At 32.8% G+C, this 18,310-nt stretch overlaps 3 protein-coding genes across 3 annotated transcripts; all 3 read left to right on the top strand.

The window, feature by feature from the left end:
• Positions 1-203: 203 nt before the first annotated feature.
• GLN4_3 (Glutaminyl-tRNA synthetase) lies at positions 204-1,631 on the top strand (the record flags this gene model as incomplete). The annotated part of the gene is made up of 3 exons (XM_066119102.1): positions 204-507; positions 560-1,397; positions 1,496-1,631. 3 exons carry the CDS (start codon positions 204-206, stop codon positions 1,629-1,631), a joined length of 1,278 nt encoding a protein of 425 aa, XP_065975738.1.
• Positions 1,632-3,375: 1,744 nt separating this feature from the next.
• J3458_006900 (uncharacterized protein) lies at positions 3,376-4,146 on the top strand (the record flags this gene model as incomplete). The annotated part of the gene is made up of 1 exon (XM_066119101.1): positions 3,376-4,146. One exon carries the CDS (start codon positions 3,376-3,378, stop codon positions 4,144-4,146), a length of 771 nt encoding a protein of 256 aa, XP_065975737.1.
• A 353-nt stretch (positions 4,147-4,499) lies between these two features.
• Positions 4,500-7,225, top strand: J3458_006899 (uncharacterized protein). Its single transcript, XM_007817058.2, has 2 exons — positions 4,500-4,899; positions 4,958-7,225. The coding sequence occupies exons 1-2, from the start codon at positions 4,538-4,540 to the stop codon at positions 6,036-6,038; spliced, it is 1,443 nt and encodes a 480-aa protein (XP_007815249.2). The 5' UTR covers positions 4,500-4,537; the 3' UTR covers positions 6,039-7,225.
• Positions 7,226-18,310: the final 11,085 nt, after the last annotated feature.

The following is an 18,310-nucleotide window of genomic DNA, read 5'->3' as shown; positions in this document are numbered from 1 at the left end:
ATGCCATCACATACTCGAGCGACAACTTTCAAAAGCTTTACGACTATGCAGAACAACTAATAGAGTTTGGAAAGGCGTACGTTTGCCACTGCAACGACTCTGAGATAAAGCGGCAACGGGGTGGACATGAAGGCAAAGAAGGACCGAGGTACAGATGTGACCACTCCGAACAAGATGCGTCGACAAACTTGGCCAAGTTCCGCATGATGCGCGACGGCAAATATGAGCCCCAATCCGCCTTTCTACGCATGAAGCAAGACATTTCAAATCCAAATCCACAGATGTGGGATCTCGCAGCATACCGCATCCCAAAGGACCAAACTCCGCACCATAGAACTGGGAATGAATGGAACATCTACCCAACCTATGACTTTGCACACTGTTTATGTGACAGCTTGGAAGGGGTGACTCACAGCCTCTGCACATCGGAATTTGTATTGTCACGGGAGAGCTATGAATGGCTTAACAAGAGCCTCAAAGTTTATGAACCCATGCAAAGGGAATTTGGTATGCAATGCCGCCGTTTATTGCTCCTAGGTTTCAAATTGACATAACGTAGGCCGACTCAATTTAAACGGTACCATCATGAGCAAGCGGGGGTTGTCGGCGCTTGTCGAAGACAAAATCGTCCGAGGCTGGGATGATCCTCGTCTCTACACTCTGGTCGCCCTGCGCCGACGTGGTATTCCACCTGGTGCGATTCTATCCTTCATCAATGAACTTGGAGTCACAACTTCGAGAAGTTTCATCGAAGTGAACCGTTTCGAGCAATCCGTTCGAAAGTATCTGGAAACAACGGTGCCTCGTCTGATGCTTGTCCTGGATCCCGTGGCTATGGTGATCGAGGACCTAATTGATCCTGGAATCTCTGAACGCCACATTCCATCTCCCACGACGGGGATGAATGGCTACACCCAGCGTCTGACACAATCAATCTATATAGAGCGGTCCAATTTCCGAGAGGCTGACAGTAAGGGCTACTTCCGTCTAGCACCTGGGAAGACAGTCGGGCTCATCCAATCGCCATATCCAGTGAAGGTCGTAGGCTTTTCCAAGAGCCCGACCACAGGCATGGTCACAGAGATCCGAGCTGTACTCGACAAGGACTGCAAAAAACCCAAGGCGTATATCCACTGGGTGCCGGAAGGATCCAGAGTTGTAGAAGTGCGTGTGCACTCTCCCCTCTTCAAGTCGGATAATCCGATACAAGCCGAAGGCGGGTTTAGGAACGATATACGTCCTGATAGCGAGACGATTTGTCATGATGCTTTGATTTCGAGCGGGTTCGAGGAGGTGCGCAAGACCGCTCCCTGGCCCAAGGTTGCTGACAACAATGAGGGAAATGCTCCGGAAAGCGTCAGGTTTCAGGCTATGCGCAGTGGTTATTTTGTAGGTTTGTAGGTCTACACTCCTCATTCGTCATGAAAATCTGCGTGTCTTTGAAGGTATCATGCATTTCATTCAGTTCGTTTCTAACAGTGCTTGCTATGCTCAGACCGTCGACCCTGATACCACTGATGATCATGTGGTTCTTAACCGCATTGTTTCGCTTAAAGAAGACAGCGGCAAGAATTGAGCAGGGGAGAGTAAAGGCAAACAAGAATAAGCTTATACATTTGAGCATAGTTTGATCCTTTACTTATTACTAGCCACTTTGGGATCCGTTTCGTCTAAACGGTGATGGGACTTCTTTTTTTCCTTTTGGCGCTCATCTACGTTTTTTGGGAAATATCCAGTATAGACCCATTTTTAAGTGTAATCAACTGAGCTTTTCGTCTCATCACCAACACTTCAGCTGGCCAGGCATGCACCATTGTATTGTAGTAGCCTTGTTTAAAATAGGGAATGTCTGGTAAAAAATGGCCTGGTAAGTTGGGAACTGGGCAAATCAGCAGCTTGGTTCGCAAAAAGGGTCTAGCTGATTATCTTCACACCTTTATTTTCCATAGTCCCGGGGCGGTGAAGTCGTTTAACGTTCGAGTCTTACTTGTACTGAAAGTAATTGAGAGCACGATGCAAGTGAAAGCCAAATAATGGAAGCTGGTGAAGTCGGTTCGCAATGATGGAATCTGTGGGCTTCAAGATTGAGCAAAGAGCTTCAGCAACTGTCACGAATGGGTATTAGGTCTGATTCTGGAGCAATAGAGCCACAAGATCAATCAATGGCGGCTCTTGGCCGACTGTCCCAATATGTAGCATGTGAATGTGCGCCGTTGGCTCTTAACAATAACTCAGTCCGATAATATCTAACAGAAACCTCTTCGTTTCCTATATTTAAAATTTCTTTCAGAATCTTCTCCATAGTTCGTTTAATTTACTTGACTTACGTTTCAAGTTTCTTGAAGTGTTAGTTTCTCGCCTTCACGTCTAAGAGCAATGTAGCTCACATTTCGTTCAGTTCTGATTCACTCAAGGAGATCTTGTCCATGTCTCCACATTTGTTAGCCAGGAAAATTCGCATCACAATAAACAAACGACGACAAAAGAACAAGGGGAGGCAAACGCACCTACGTATCCATGTATTTGGTTGAAACATATACCCAGCTATCTCTCTCTGTATTCTAACATTCTATAATACATTAGCGCTTACTTGGTGCAAAAAAAAATATACCTTGCAGTACATGCTAGGTGGCATAATTTCAGTTTCCACCGAGTTCTGCTAGGACTTCCTTTCTTTCTTCATCCCCATCCCTCTTGCAGAAAGTTGCTGCAATCAGTAGCGTTCTTTCTCGTCGCTGGCGCTCTTTTTCTTTCAAATCAACAACCGTCTGTTATTTACTCTTGGGAGTCCTATATTTTGCACAGCTTATCTGCGGCACTGTACCTGATATCCTAGAATACCTTCGTGTTCGAAACATTTGCCATCCCACGTTCAGAACGAGCGGCTTGGCATTCTCTGGCATCGAACTATGAAGCGGCTCGTCAAAGGAGATTGCGCGATACTAATTGGCGGTATCGAAGGCTCCATTTTCGCAGGAAAGGAACTCGGAATCTCAGATATCAGCGGCCATTTAATCGCTAAAAACACACTTGATAAATCCGCTTAGTTGGCTTTTGATATCCATTTTCCATTCGGTGAAGATAATGAAGAAAGTGGATTTGGAATGTGTTATACCTGTGAGTGTCCTTCATAATACTTTCCTCTTATTTGGCCGAGACTAAGTATATATCATGTACAGGGTCCGATTCGCAAGGAAAACGGTGCCAGCTAAAACGGATGCCATCACGATAAAGTTTCCTCGAAATAATGTCGTTCGTGTCATACGACCTGCAGATGCTTTAATCCGGAGCCGTTTTCCAGATGGGAAGCGACGACTTTCCCTTGTTAACATCCTCTTGAAGGATAAAGCTCAAGTTATCGTTGAAGGTTATGGCATGCCTTACGCCAACCAAGGACATATTGCCGAAAAGTGGCTGCATGAGAATATGCCCATTATCCATGACGTAACTATGATGGGACTGCTGGAGCAAAGGAGCTACGCCTTTGTCGTTTCGTTGGAGCACGATAAACTCAGTGAAGACTGGAACTTTGACCGCCTTCCAGCGCCTTTCAGCTACCCATATAGCACGAATCATACTTGGAATTCACAGAGTGAATACTCCGCAATGCTGAGGAATAATAAAGGTCATCAGTTCTTCCCTCGCACATCCTTCGACAACATCAACGAGTTGCTCGCGGTTCTGTCGCAATCGCAGGTCCAAGACGTTATGTGGGTGGAAGCAGAGGCTCAAAAGATGCGCAATACAAAACTCTCAGCCTACTTCACTCCCACAACTGGTGAAGAGGAAGAGAAGACCGAGGTATATTACGAAATACTTGCCCTTCCTCCAGAGTACCGAACCACTTTCGAGAGCGCCTGGCGTCGCCTCGCCAAGGAAGGGACACTTAAGATTTTACTTCACAGCTCCTGTCAAGACTCGGCCGGCTATGGGAATGCTTTTATCGTAGATACACCATCCGCCAAATATGACTTAGAGGAGCATCTAACCGAAGACCATGAGTTGGTCCTGACTCCTATGCGTTCGACGGCCCCATATAAATACAGGATAAATGGCCCAGACTTCAAGGTCTGCGGGTTTAAAGGTCGTTCCACTGCTAATAACGCCTTAAATATATCTAAGGGTAATGGAATTGTATTTCTCTAGATTTTTACACGAACCTCTGGGACTTTAAGCGGAAAATCAACGAAGGGCCTCATCTCTTAAGGCGTTTTACAGAGCCATTTAACCTCGCTATCTTAGGTCTGACAAGAAATATGCGCGAAACAGATCCGGCAGCATTTCAAGCAATCGTTAACCACGGTAAACGCCGTATGCGTTATCAGATGGATTTAGTCCTGGATACTGGCTTCTATAATACCTGGGAAGTTAAGCCCGCGTTAGCAGGCGGTAAAGGCGATCGATTTGCAGTCACATGACAGTTGGACACGTGCCCCTCTAAGCCAATCACAGTTGAACAGCGATGGCGTCCTTTTCCGCACTTCATTCAGATGGGACAGACTTTCCACTCTCCTTTGCAATTAACACCTTCGCGGCAATGCTGTTAAGACTGTATCGCTTTATATTGACAAAATGCAAATTACTAGCCCAGCGGCTCTTCATTCTTTGGGGGGCCATTCTTCAGCCTAACGCCCGCTTCCCCTTGTCACCCGACGAGATCGACGACCAATGTCAGGAATTCATTGACTCGATCGATGAAGATGCAGTCTGTGCACTGGCTTCTCGCTATAACAACCAAAAGCCATGCCGTATCGCCTCCCGTCCTGCCAGCGGTAGTTTTAACGCTTGTTTTTTCGTTGAATTTTTCACAGAGAACAAAACGTGGGTCGTGAGGATTCCCATTGAGCCAGCTATAAAGGATACATGGTCCAAGGTTCAGAGCGAGGTGGCTACAATGCAGTAAGCTGAAATGAAGTGCTAGTTTCCTGTCTTGCACGCCGCTGACGAATATTCATAGATACGTACAACGTCACACAAGCATCCCCATTCCTCGCATCTATGCACATGGGCGAAATGCCAAATTAATCAAGAACAGCGCCGTAACGCAAGCATTCCTGATTCTTGAATATATTCCCGGCCGCTCTCTCGAGATTCAAGATCTCATCGATAGCGCTGAAATGCGCCGGAAGAGCTTCTACGCAGAACTCATCAAAGTCCTTAGCGAATTGCGAAAGTTAGAGTTCCCAATAGCAGGGTCATTAATGCCAGATCCAAAAGGCGGCCCAGAACCTGTTGTTAGCAATACGCTGTCTATGGCTTTAAATGAGCTGGAGGTTAGCAGCCCAAGTCAGGTAGTCCGATCAAACTTTACATCGACGACCCATTTTGTCCATCACCAGTTCGACATATTGATGGAAACATATCGGTTGCCAGCAGTGTCATTGTCCCGTGAGACTGCAGAGCTTGAAACCTTCGCATTGGATAGTCTCGGACAACATATTCACCAATTTTTTGGTGACAAACACAATGATAGCCCGTACCTTCTTGCCCATGCAGATCTACGATGCTCTAACATTATCATTGACGATGAGCTTCACATCCAAGCCGTCATCGACTGGGACTGGGCAAATGTCGTCCCTAGAAAGCTATTCACACTACCGCCATGGATCACTGGTCATGACCTTGATGCGATAGCATACGTTCCGCATCGCATGATCATGACAGACTTTTCCGATGTTCTGCGAGCGAAGCAGAAGGATTCCGGTTATTGCAGAGAGGCTCTGGAAGAGCTAAATATTCAAGAGAATTTGGCACTTCCCTTGGCACAAATCTTGCGACATCCATCATGTCTTATTCGCGTCTATTACAAGTTCATATTTCCCAAACTTTTTAGGGACTCTCGCAGCGCAATAATTTCGAGCTATTTTCAACGCAACAAGACGAAAGCGATGAGCGTGCGGCAGCGGCTGTATGAGTCCGTGCAATACACCAAGTACCTACGGGAGAAGGGCGTGCTGCGTCCTGATAAGAACATCACCTCGACAACAAATGATATTGAAGCTTGGCTTGCTAAGGCGCGCGCTATCAAGCAGCAATAGGAATTCAGCCCAGCTACTAGTTGAGCCGAGTTTCCAACCCTTCAATATCAGAATAGCTGTAGCCACCGCTTTACCCGGGACGAGCCAGACAACCACATCATAATGGTCTGGATAGCCGTGATATTGCATCATACCTCGGTGATCATTGTCACAGGCAAGTATTCTCAACTTCACAGAATTGCAGCCAGCATGGCTCCATACAAATTCGCTGGTACGCATATGAATGTCCAGGGTAAAGAACGTGACAACGCGTTTGTACAGGCTGGCTGCACGCTCGCTAAGCCTCCCAGCGCGAAACCTACTCTCGCTCACGTCCGTAAGCTGACTAGGAAATACCTTTAAAGATAAGCCTCAGGCATGGTGGCAGGATCACGGTGGATCAGCCCCCTTGTTTAAGACGAAAACTGGGGATTGATGAGGTCTTCATGAAAACTGACGTCCCTCTGATAGTGAAATCATGTCGCATCACTGACCGCTATTACATGCTTGCAAACTGGGTTAGGTCGAGTTAACTAGCTCCATGTCTCGGTCTATTAGCACCGTCTCCGAAATGCTAGCCATCTCATGCAGGTCTCAGAACGTGGCTCGCTCGCGATGGTGATTGGTCGATGTCACTGCAACCTGGGGAGTCAATTAGGCTGCATTGGACAGTGAGCTCACACCCTTATCAGAGTTTTTTTCACCTCCCCCAAGCCAAAGCTCAGCTTCTTTCACCGACGATGTCCATACGTTTACTACAGCAGCTTATCTCCAATGGCAATAAGATTAAAGAGGACGTCTGGTGCTACAGTAGCCCAAATCTTACCATGATAAAATACTCAAAATTACCGCTAAGCTCAAGACACAGCTTAAAGTTTAAAACTGTCACACGGATTAGGTCAAGCGAGGATCAGAAGCCCTTTGTTCACAATAGGATCCCGAGAACTATGGGGCGCACTAGGCACGGGCCGTTCCTTTTATAAGATGGCCCCCCCCTTCACCTCACGGCTTGGGGAAACTAAGGACCTTTGACATCCTACAAGATTATCATTAAATTGAGCCATTTTGCTTTAAGCCCTCTATTAAGCCCTTGTCACAAAAAACGTCCTGTGGTTAACAGCCAATTATTATAATAATACCCAAGCAATAAACCACTCTCGAATCAATAAGCTATAGGGGTGAAACATTTTATTAACTTTATATTTGGGCCGCTATCACGGGCTAAAAATAAGTAAATGTAACTGCGAAGTTTGGATTGCACGTCGCTTAAACCTTGCGGACTATTATACACAGTTCAAGAGATATCCGAAATTGACCCGGAAGGATGTAATGTTCTCATTGCCAAGCGTCCAAGCTTCGCAAAGATTCATAGCCTTGACTACCTTCTGTGTCGAGACGACATCAACAGGGTTGTTCATAGCAATTTTACACCTGATGACGATGATGAATTTAAGGCATTTCTTCTTTGTAAGTAACCAACTCCCCGCGTGAGCACACGCAGTTAAAAGAATAGCACATATCAATTTTAGACTTGCTTATTGCAAAGGTTTTGAAAATCACAGCGGCAGTTCTATGGCTACGATATCCCATTTCCCACAATGCGGTAGCGGCTACATGGAGGAGCCTCAGTTGATATCTCCCCAACCTGACTCCGACAGCAGCCAGCCTAGAAAGCGACAACGGGTCGAACAGAGTGGAAAGGAGACAAGGGACCCGGGCCAAGCAGGATGACGTATGCATCCCCGTTACAGCGGCAGATATATCCTATCTACAGAAATCCAATATGTGTATTCAAACGCTCCATTCAGCCATGTTTCCCTATTGGACGCCCGGCTGTCTCAGGCCGTCCAAGGAAGCCGTTAGTTGCAGCTGGAAAGGCAATTAGGAGACCCGACAACGAATTATATAAATACATTGGTCCCCAAAGACCCGACCCAAGACATATCCGTCACTCTGTGGGTCGGGCAAGGAGAAGGTCTTTAGATGAACAGCGCTTTTAATCTCGAATTCAAGTGGATATCGTCACCTGTCACACGGATTAGGTCAAGCAAGGATTAAAAGCCCTTTATTACACAAAGAGATTACGAGAACTATAAGGCATATTAGGCACGGGCCGTTTCTTTTATGTATATAAGATAATCTCCTCTTACCTTTTAGCTTAAAGAAACTATAAACCTTTAATATCCTATAAGATTATTATTAAATTAAGCCCTTTTACTTTAAGCCCTTTATTAAGCTCTTATTATAAATAATCTTATACCCTTAAAGATAAGCCTTTTATTTATAGTTACTTAACTTACTTTATAATATCTCTTAACCTTTTACTATTAATTTCTCTCTTATAAGTAAGGCCTTAAAGAAAGCCTTATAAAAATTATTATTAAAAGAAGGATTATTATTCTTATCCTTAAAACGCTTTAATATTATAAAAGCTTTTACCTAATTATTTTATACCCTTTAAAAAGTTTATAATAGTTTATCTTATAAAAGTATAAGTATTTATTACTTCTTAAATTACTTCTTTACTTTCTTTTTAATTAATACTATTATTAATTAAGATACCTATTATACTTTTAGTAATAATAATAAGAATTATAACTTTAAGTTAAGGGATTATTACTTTATACCTTTTAAATCTACTTAATTATTATTATTAAAGGCACTTAACTTACTTATATTATTCTTCTTTTAAAATAAAGAAAAACACTTTACTTTAAAATCTTAAGCTAAGCTTTACCTTAAAGTTATAGTATTTATTAACCTAAATTAAATAATTATTTATAACCCTTTTAGCTTTAAGGTAATTATAAGGGAAGCCTTTAACTTAACCTAAAATACTAAACTAATTAATTAATCTATAATAATATATAATAATATTATTAGCTTAAACGTTTAATTAACTTAAGCTTATAAAGCTTTACGCTTATAAGCCTAGTATATTAAAGCTTTTAACTATTATAACCTCTTAATTATTTAACGCTATTACTAAGAGGTTTACAGTAAATATTAAGAGGTTATTACCCTTATAAGGTAAGGTATTATAGCGGGAAGAGATAAATTTACTTAGTTTTAATATGCTATAAAGAATACTACTAATTTACTAGTAATATATACGGTTAAATTACTAAGTATATATAAAATAATACTAATAAAAAAACTATAATTATTAGGATATAAGAAGTGTAAGCCTAGAATTTAATAGGAGTCTAGATACTTTATTAAGAATTAGTAAGAACTTAATATAATATTAAAGGTTAAGCTATAAATAAAGACTAAGTTATTACTAACCTTTTAGCTTAATAATACGTTAACTCTTAAGACCTTAACGTTTATATTTAAGTATAACTTTAAGATATTTATATTTTAGCTAAATTTATTATTAAAAATACTCTTAAAAAGTTTAAGATAGGTTAATCTATTAATATTAAAAGAACGCTAGGTAAAATTAAGCGAAAAGCAGCCTTAAACCGCCTAATTTAATCGCTTATTACTATTATTTTATAAAGTATTAAAAGAAGTGCTTTTATCTCGCCTTATTATAATAAGAATATGCTTTATATAATATATATAAGAAATTTACGGGATAATTAACGTTACTTTTATTTCTTAAGACCTTTAATTTATAGGGCCCCTTTAAACCCTAGCTATTTAAGCGACTCATTTAGTAGTAAAGATAATCGTTAAAATAAAAGGCTTAATAGACCCCCTTTAAGTCCTTTAAGGCCCTTAAACTTAAGCTTAAAACCCTTTAATTAACTTAAATAAATAAACTCTTTAGCTTATCTTATTAATTAAACTTATATTATAAAGAGAGATAACTTATTAAAGATCTTTAAGCTAGCTCCCTTTAACGAAAGATCTCCTATAAAGTTTCGCTTTTAATAGATTAATATTATTATATATATTAACTCTTATACGCGTAGCTTACTTTGTAATTAACTTAAAATTAATTAAGTAGAATTATTATTAGCTAATAAAGCAAAGATCTAGTATTAATAAAAAGCCTAATAATTATAAAGTCTTTAAGTAATAGACTATTAAAACGCGTATATTACTATTATTTAAAAGAGATTTAAAGACGTCTTAAAAGTAGCTAATAACCTTAAGAAGCTTTTAAAGATTAAATACTCTAGGGATATCTTATAGTTTCTTATAAATATAATAGACTTAAATAAAATAGTCTATTAAACTAGCTTTACTCTTTAAACGTATATTATTAAGGTATTACTAGATAAAATAATTAAGTTAGTTTACTTAAAAAGAGGTAATATATTACTCTTAAACGAAAAATACTTTAATACTATTATTAAAGTAAACTAGGTTTACGAAAATATATTAATAAATCTTAACCTAATTAAATTTACGGGAAAAGGCACGCTTAATTTAACTTAAAAGCCCTTAAAATTAAGCTAATTTAAAACTAATAGCTTATAAAAACCTTTAAGCCTATTAAAGGAATTCTTAAAGAATTAAACTAAGAATAATAAGCCTAGTAAAGAAAAGAGATAAAAGTTCCCTTAAAAAGCCCTTAAAGGGATTAATAAGACTCTTATTAAGAAAAGAAAAAAGACTAATAACTACTACTAGTATTATAAACGAGATAATTACTCTTTTATCTAATATTATACTAGTAAAGATAAAGAAGGTAATACCTTACTACTAGCCTCTTTTAAGATCGCTAATATTATAGAATCTAGTAATAATAAACGAAAATCTAGTAAAGAGAAATTAAAGCTACTACTAGTAAAATAGCCTAAGATTAGTATAATCTTAGAAGATCTAATAGAATGTAATTATATATTACCCTTTAACTTTAATTTAAATTGTTAAAAGACCTTTATAAGTTATTCTATAAAAAAAGGTCTTTACCTTAAAACGAACCTAATATAGCTTTATATTTAAAGAAGCTTTAACCTAATAAACCTTAAATTAAGCTATAATTAATAATTTCTATAACTTTAATTAAGTAAGGGAAAGAAACGCTAATTAAAGTTCTCCTTAATATTAGTAGCTTCTTACCTATTATATCTTTAATGTTAGCTTAAAAATTAGGGATTTTAATTTATAAGTAACCTTAAAAGAAGACCTTATACGGGTTTAATAATAAGCCTAATAACTCTAATAGCTACTATTATATAAGCCCTATTATTCTAAGGTATTAAGAAGATTACTTTATAAGTGTAAACTTTAAGTTAAAAGCTATAGGGCTTAACTATAATATTATTCTTTTCTATTAGTAAATAAAGTAATACTAGCTAATAAACCTTTAAGATAATAACTTAAATAAGATAAAGTTTACCTTAAAGTTTTATAGGAAGAACTACGTAAGCTTAGATTTACTAAGACTTACGTAAATAAAAAATCGCGTTATAATAGTAAAATTAATAGTATAAGTAGCTTTAAATATAGTATTTAAGGAATTTAAGGAGTTTATTCCTATTATATTAGCTAAAGTAGCTCTTTACTTTTTAAACTATTAATTATAGAATTATTAAATTAAATTAATAGAAGGGAAATCTCTACTATAAGAACCTCTTTTTATTATATTTACCTAAAAACTTAAAGCCCTTTATTTTTAATTAAATAAAATACTTAAATCTAGCTAAATTAAAAAATCTAAAGTATCTTTTAACGCCTCTTTAATATTTATAGATAAGAAAGACCTAAAAGACTTACTTTAATTAGTTATTAACTATAAAGGTTTAAATAAAGTTATAATGCTTATTAGGTACCTAATACCACTTATTTATAAGCTTTAAGATCGCTTATAAGAAGCTATAGTTTTCTTAAAAATTAACCTTAAACCTAAATTTAACCTTATACGTATAATAAAAGGCTACGAATAAAAGACGGCCTTTAAGTGTAAATATAGCCTCTTTAAATATACGGTAATACTATTAGGTCTTATTAACGCCTTTACTACCTTTTAGGCGATAATAAATAGTATTTTCTAAGATTTAATTAACGCTAGTATTTTAGTATACCTAAATAATATTCTTATTTATATAAGCTTTATTAAAGAATATAATACTATAATTAAAGAGGTACTTACTTGTCTCTTCTAATATAATCTAATAGTAGCCCCCCTAAAAATACTATTAAAGAGTATTAAAAGTGGAATTTCTTAGCTATATTATCTCTATAAAGGGTATCTTAATATCTAAGAAAAAGGTTAAATGTATTCGCGTATAAGAAACGCTTAAGAACGTTAAGAACGTTTAGAAATTTATAGGATTTATTAATTTTTACTAATAATTTATTAAGGGGTTTTTAAAAATTATTAAACCTCTTATAAACGTTTTAAAACCTTAAGCCTAAATAATAGAGATATAAAACGCCTTTAACTAGCTTAAAGTAGCCTTTTATATAGCCTTAATTTTAACTTATTTTAACCTAGTTTTACCTTCTTAGGTTAAAGTAAATACCTTAGACTTTACCCTAAGCGTAATACTCTCTTAAAAAGGTTTTAATAGAAAGTAGTATCTTATAGTATTTTATTTAAGAAAGCTATTACTAGTAAAGATAAACTATAAGATACACGATAAAGAGCTTTTAATTATAGTAGACTTATTTAAACGCTAGCATTAATACTTAAAGGGTATTATATATTATATTAAGCTTTACTTTAATTACTAAAACCTTAGCTACTTTATAATAGTTAAAGTCCTTAATCGCTATTAAGCCTAATAGGCCTAAGAGCTAATAGAATTCTAGTTTATTATTAATTATTAGTTAGAGAAGTCTAATAATAAAGTAAATATTCTTTCTTAACTCCCTTAATATAAGCTAAATAAGGGAGAAGGTAAAGACTAGCTAATATTAATAGTCTTATAAAAGAAACACTTTTATTCTCTCTTAATAACCCTATTAATATTAAATTAAATTTATAGCCTAATAATAAAGGGTTAAAACCTAGACTTCCTTTAATAGCTCTAAGCGTTAATAAAGGATAACTTTATCTATTAAGAAGAATTAAAAAAGCTATTAAAAATAATAATAATTAAGGATAATCTCTTATATAAAAAAGGTTATCTTTAGGTTTTAAAAGCTATTTAAAAGGAAATTCTAGAGTTAAAATATAACTTTAAGGTAATAGGCTACTTTAATATAAATAAAATAATAGAGTTAATTATAAGATACTTTTAATAGCTAAATATAAAGATAACGGTTAGAAACTATATACGTAATTACCTTAAATACTAAAGAAATAAGAACCTATAATACGTAACCTTTAAACTTCTCTAGCTATTAGAACTCTATTACTAGCCTTAATATTTAGTAGTAATAGACTTTATTATAAACCTACTCTTATTAAATAAATATAACTTAATTTAGGTTATAATAAACCCCTTTACTAAAATAGCTTACTTTATACCTCTTTTAGTAGAAGAAAAGAAGATAAAAAACCTAATTTATATCTTTACTTAGGTATATTAGAAGTATTATAGGGTGTCTTAAGACATTATATTAGATAAAGATTCGCGATTTATTATACACTTATAAACTAACTTTCTTAAGCTTATAAGAATTAAGAGTTAAATAAGTATTACCTTTTATTTGTAAATAAACGAATAAATAAAGTATACGAATTAAACCCTTAAAGTATACCTTTAAGCCTTTATAAACTACGAAATATTAAACTAAAAAGGCCTTCTTTTAATAGTAGAATGTTACGAACGACACTGCATAAGACACGGGACGGGACCGTACCGGCTAGAATAGGCACGACTTATAGGCATAAGAAGAAGGTAAGGGCACGTGACTAGCTACGTGACCTAAGAGGCGATTAAAGAGGTTAATGTTTAAATATATTAACTAAGAAGAATTAAACTAATTAAACCTTAAGTTAATTAATTAAGGTTTAAAGAGATTAATAATTAAGCTAATTAATTTAAGACTATAATAAAGAGATAAACGAGTACTTAAGGAGAAGGTATTCCTATAGTTAAATAGTTTAGATCTCTATTAATTAATCTAAGTAATAGTTTTACTATTAAGAGTTATACTCTTAATAGCCTTATTATAATATTACTTAAAAAGCTACTTTATAGCATTTAACCTAACTTACTTTCTAAGAAATAAAGCTATTATACCTTAGAATTTAAGCTACTATTACATTTTAATTAATCTTATTTAATAAGTTACCTTAAAACTTTAAGTAGTAATAACTTCTAAGATATTTACTTTAAGCGGAAAGACTATTAACTATAAGAAGATAATAAAGTATCTTTATAATAAGATTATTAAGCTTAAGAAGTAGAATTAATAGCTTCTTAATTAATAGAATAATCTCTATAAGAAACTTAAGGTATAAGAAGAGAAACTTATAGTAGTTTAAAATCTTACACCTATATTCTTTATTAATAATAATAATATACTAAAATTCCCTAAGCTTAAATTATACGATAGTTATAAGGGTAATATAAGAAACTTTCTTATATAAGCTTAAGCTTATCTATAAGTTAACGAAAAAATCTACATAATATTTAAGTTATAAATTCTTTATATTAGTAACCTTTTAACTAGAAAAGTAATAGAGTAGTAGAAGCTAACCCTTCACGTATATCTTAAATATAACGTTAAAGCTAAAGTAAAAGTTATTTATATCTTCTTTAATTATAAAACCTTTAAAGAATAACTTCTTATTACATTTAAAAATTCTAATAAGTATAAGAAAGCTATACGATAACTTACTTAACTTAAGTAAACCGAATTTATAGCTTATTATATTTAGACCTCTAAATGTATTGTATTTTTTGTAGTTTTTACTATACTATATTGTATTGTATTGTATTGTAATATATTACAATACATTACAGGATACGAATACCTATAAATGTATTATAAGGCTATAAAATATCTAATATTATAAATAAATGCTTATATAAGCATATTATATATTAAAATAAAGCTAAAAATCACGTGATTTTAGATCTTTAAAAATTAACCTTAAAATGTGGATATTAAGCGAGATATTAAGCTTTAAAGTTATGTCTTAAAATAAAAAGTAAGTAAAGCGGGGCGAATTTTCAATTGCTTATAACTTTTTGAGATAATAACTTATAGTAATAAAAAGTGGAGCATTTTAAAGAGCTAATTTAGCTCTTTTTAATGATATAAAATTTTCCCTTATAACCCTTATAATTAGCCTTATAATCTTTAGTTTAAGAAAACAGGGGTTTTTTTTTACTTATAATACATTTATAGGTATTTTAGTTATGTAATGTAATGTATTTAAATACAATACACGAAAATACAATACAATACAAAATACAATACACAATACACTTGTATTTACTATATTTATAAGAGCTCTAATTATATTAGGGAGTTTAAACGTATTATAATAAAACTTAACTAGAATACTAAACCTAAAATAAAAGTTTTCTATTAAGAACTTAAAGAAGAAGTAAAGGATAATATTTATTAAGAAGATTATTCTAAGTTATTTAATAACTTTATTAAAATAGTTATTAAGGCAAATAATCGTTTATATAAGTAATATTATAAAAAAAGTTACAAGAAATTTAAATTATATGCTAGGTTTAATAAATTTAATAGTAATAAGCTACGCTAAATATTAATAGTATATAGGTACTATACTAGACCTATAGAACTTAACGCTATAAATAAGGAAAGGGGGAAGACTTATTATAATTATAGTAAGACTAGACACTTTATAAATAAATATAAAGCCTTAAAGAAGCTATAAAAGCTAATTTCTAAAGGTAAAAAGCTTTATACTATAAACTAAGAAAACTTACTTACGTGAAATCTTAGTGTAATAAGTAATAAAGAAAGCTTTACGTTAGTAAATAATATTAATTTAAATAAAGATTAGGAATTTAAAACCTAACTAATACCTAATAACTTTTAGGAATATTAAATACCCTTACTAAAAAGTAAACCTTTACTAGAATAAATCTAAGAAGAAGAGAATTATTTAATTAAGAAAAACGAACCTAAAATTAAATATAAACTTCTTAATTAAACCTTCTATTATAATAATAATTATTATACGCACCTTAATAGTAAGTAAAATAGCGAATAGTTTCTATAAGAATAAAAGGGAAGAAGAATAACTCTTATAATATAACTAAAATTACAATAAACTAATTTAAAGATATTAAACGAAAAGTTATACTATACTAAGAATAACGTATATACTATTTAAGCTATAACCTTATAATATAAGAAGAAAGGGAACTATATAATTATAAGTAACTTACTTAGCTTAAGTTTAATTAATATAAATAATAGGTTAAGCGATTATTAAGAAAACTTTAATAATACGTTAAAAGATAACCGCTAATAATAGCGCTTAAAATAACGCGTTAAAGAATAATATAAGAATAGGATTAATAAATTAGAAAATAATAGCTGTTATTATAATTAAAACCGATTTCTTAACGAAGATCTAATAGGTCTTTATATACTATAAATATTAATAGTATAGTATACCTTATAATTAATATAACTATAATAGAATAAAGGATTTAAGTAATAATTAATAATAGAGTATAAGGAAATTTTATCTTACTAAATCTTATTAATAGATTATAATTACCTTAAACACTTAAAGATAAGCCCTATTAACTTATAATTATAAAAGAAACTATAATAAAGTATAGCTAAGAAGTAATTAATATAAAAGTAATATAACTTCTTATTAATATATAAGGCATAAAATACCAAGTTATATTAAATATTATAGTAATTTTAAAACATGATATTATATTAGGGATACCCTAATTATAAGTAAGTAATCTATAAGTTAATTAAAGAATCGACTAACTTTAATAGAATTTACTAAAATACAATTATAAAGCTAAGAGTAGCTTATAAAGGGCACCTTAATTAAACTATAGTAGGCCTTTAAAAATATATGTAATTACTAGAGAGCTAAAAGCTAAGATAATAAAGATTTCTAAGAAATACTTAAAGTATAGTAAGCTATTTAGTAAAGAGCTAAAAATAGGACTACTAGAGTATTTACGCTAGAATTATAAGATTAAACTTTAGCCTAGTATTAAACTAACGTTTAATAAAATTTATTCTTAGAACCTTAAGTAAAATAAAGCACTTAAAAAGTATTTAAAGAATATACTATAAAAGGGATATATAAGACTATTAGAGTCCCTAGTAGAATACTTAATTCTATAGGTATTAAAGAAGAACGGGAAACTATAATTATATATTAATTACTAACACTTAAATAAGATTATAATTAAGAATTAATACCCGTTATTACTTATAACAGAAATTAAAGATAAGGTTAGAAAAGCTAAATAGTTTACTATACTTAACTTAAAAGAAGCCTATAACCTTATACGAATAAAAGAAGGCTACGAGTAAATAATAGTATTTTAAACTAATAGAGAATACTATAAATATCTAGTAATACCTTTTAAGCTTATTAACGCACTAGTAATCTTTTAAAGAATAATTAATATAATCTTACGAAAATAACTAAAAGTATTTATAGTTATATACCTTAATAATATCCTTATTTATTTAAATACCCTTAAGAAACATAAATAATATATATATAAGATACTATAAACTTTATAGGATAATAAACTCTTAATTAAAGCCTTAAAATACTAGTTCTACTAGAATACTATACACTTTTTAGGGTACGTGCTTATATATAAAGAAATATAAATAAGCTTAAATAAGATTAAAACTATTAAGAAATAGCTTATATTAAAGAATTTAAAAGAAGTTAAAGGATTTATAGTATTTATAAACTTTTACTATAAGTTCTTAAGCGAATATAAAGATATTTTATAACCTCTTATAAACCTAATAAAGAAAGAAGTTAGCTTTTAATAGAATAAACTAAAAGCTATAGTATTCTAAAAAATAAAAGATTTAGTTACGTTAAAACCTATATTAAAAGCACTTAATTAAAATAAACCTTATAAGCTTAAAACGAACGCCTTAAACTTTATACTAGGTAAATAGCTTAAATAATAAGATAATTAAGAAAGATTACACCTAGTTATATTCTTCTTAAAGAAACTTTATAGACTTAAACTTAATTATAGGATTTATAATAAAGAACTTATAGCTATTATTAAGTGCTTTAAAGAATAAAGATACTATTTTATAGGAGTAAAGTATTAAATTAAGGTTTATATTAACTATAAGAATCTTATATCGTTTTTAATTATAAAGAATTTAAATAAACGATAGATTAAATAGTATAAAACCCTTATAAATTATAACTTTAAGATTATATACTATAAAGGATTTAAAAATAAAAGAGTAAACGCGCTTAGTTAAAGAGA

This window comes from Metarhizium acridum (assembly GCF_019434415.1).
Source record: "Metarhizium acridum strain ARSEF 324 chromosome Unknown scaffold_72, whole genome shotgun sequence".
Taxonomy (NCBI): domain Eukaryota; kingdom Fungi; phylum Ascomycota; class Sordariomycetes; order Hypocreales; family Clavicipitaceae; genus Metarhizium; species Metarhizium acridum.
The sequence above is the reverse complement of the archived record's forward strand: the minus strand, read 5'-3'. Positions and strand labels throughout refer to the sequence as shown.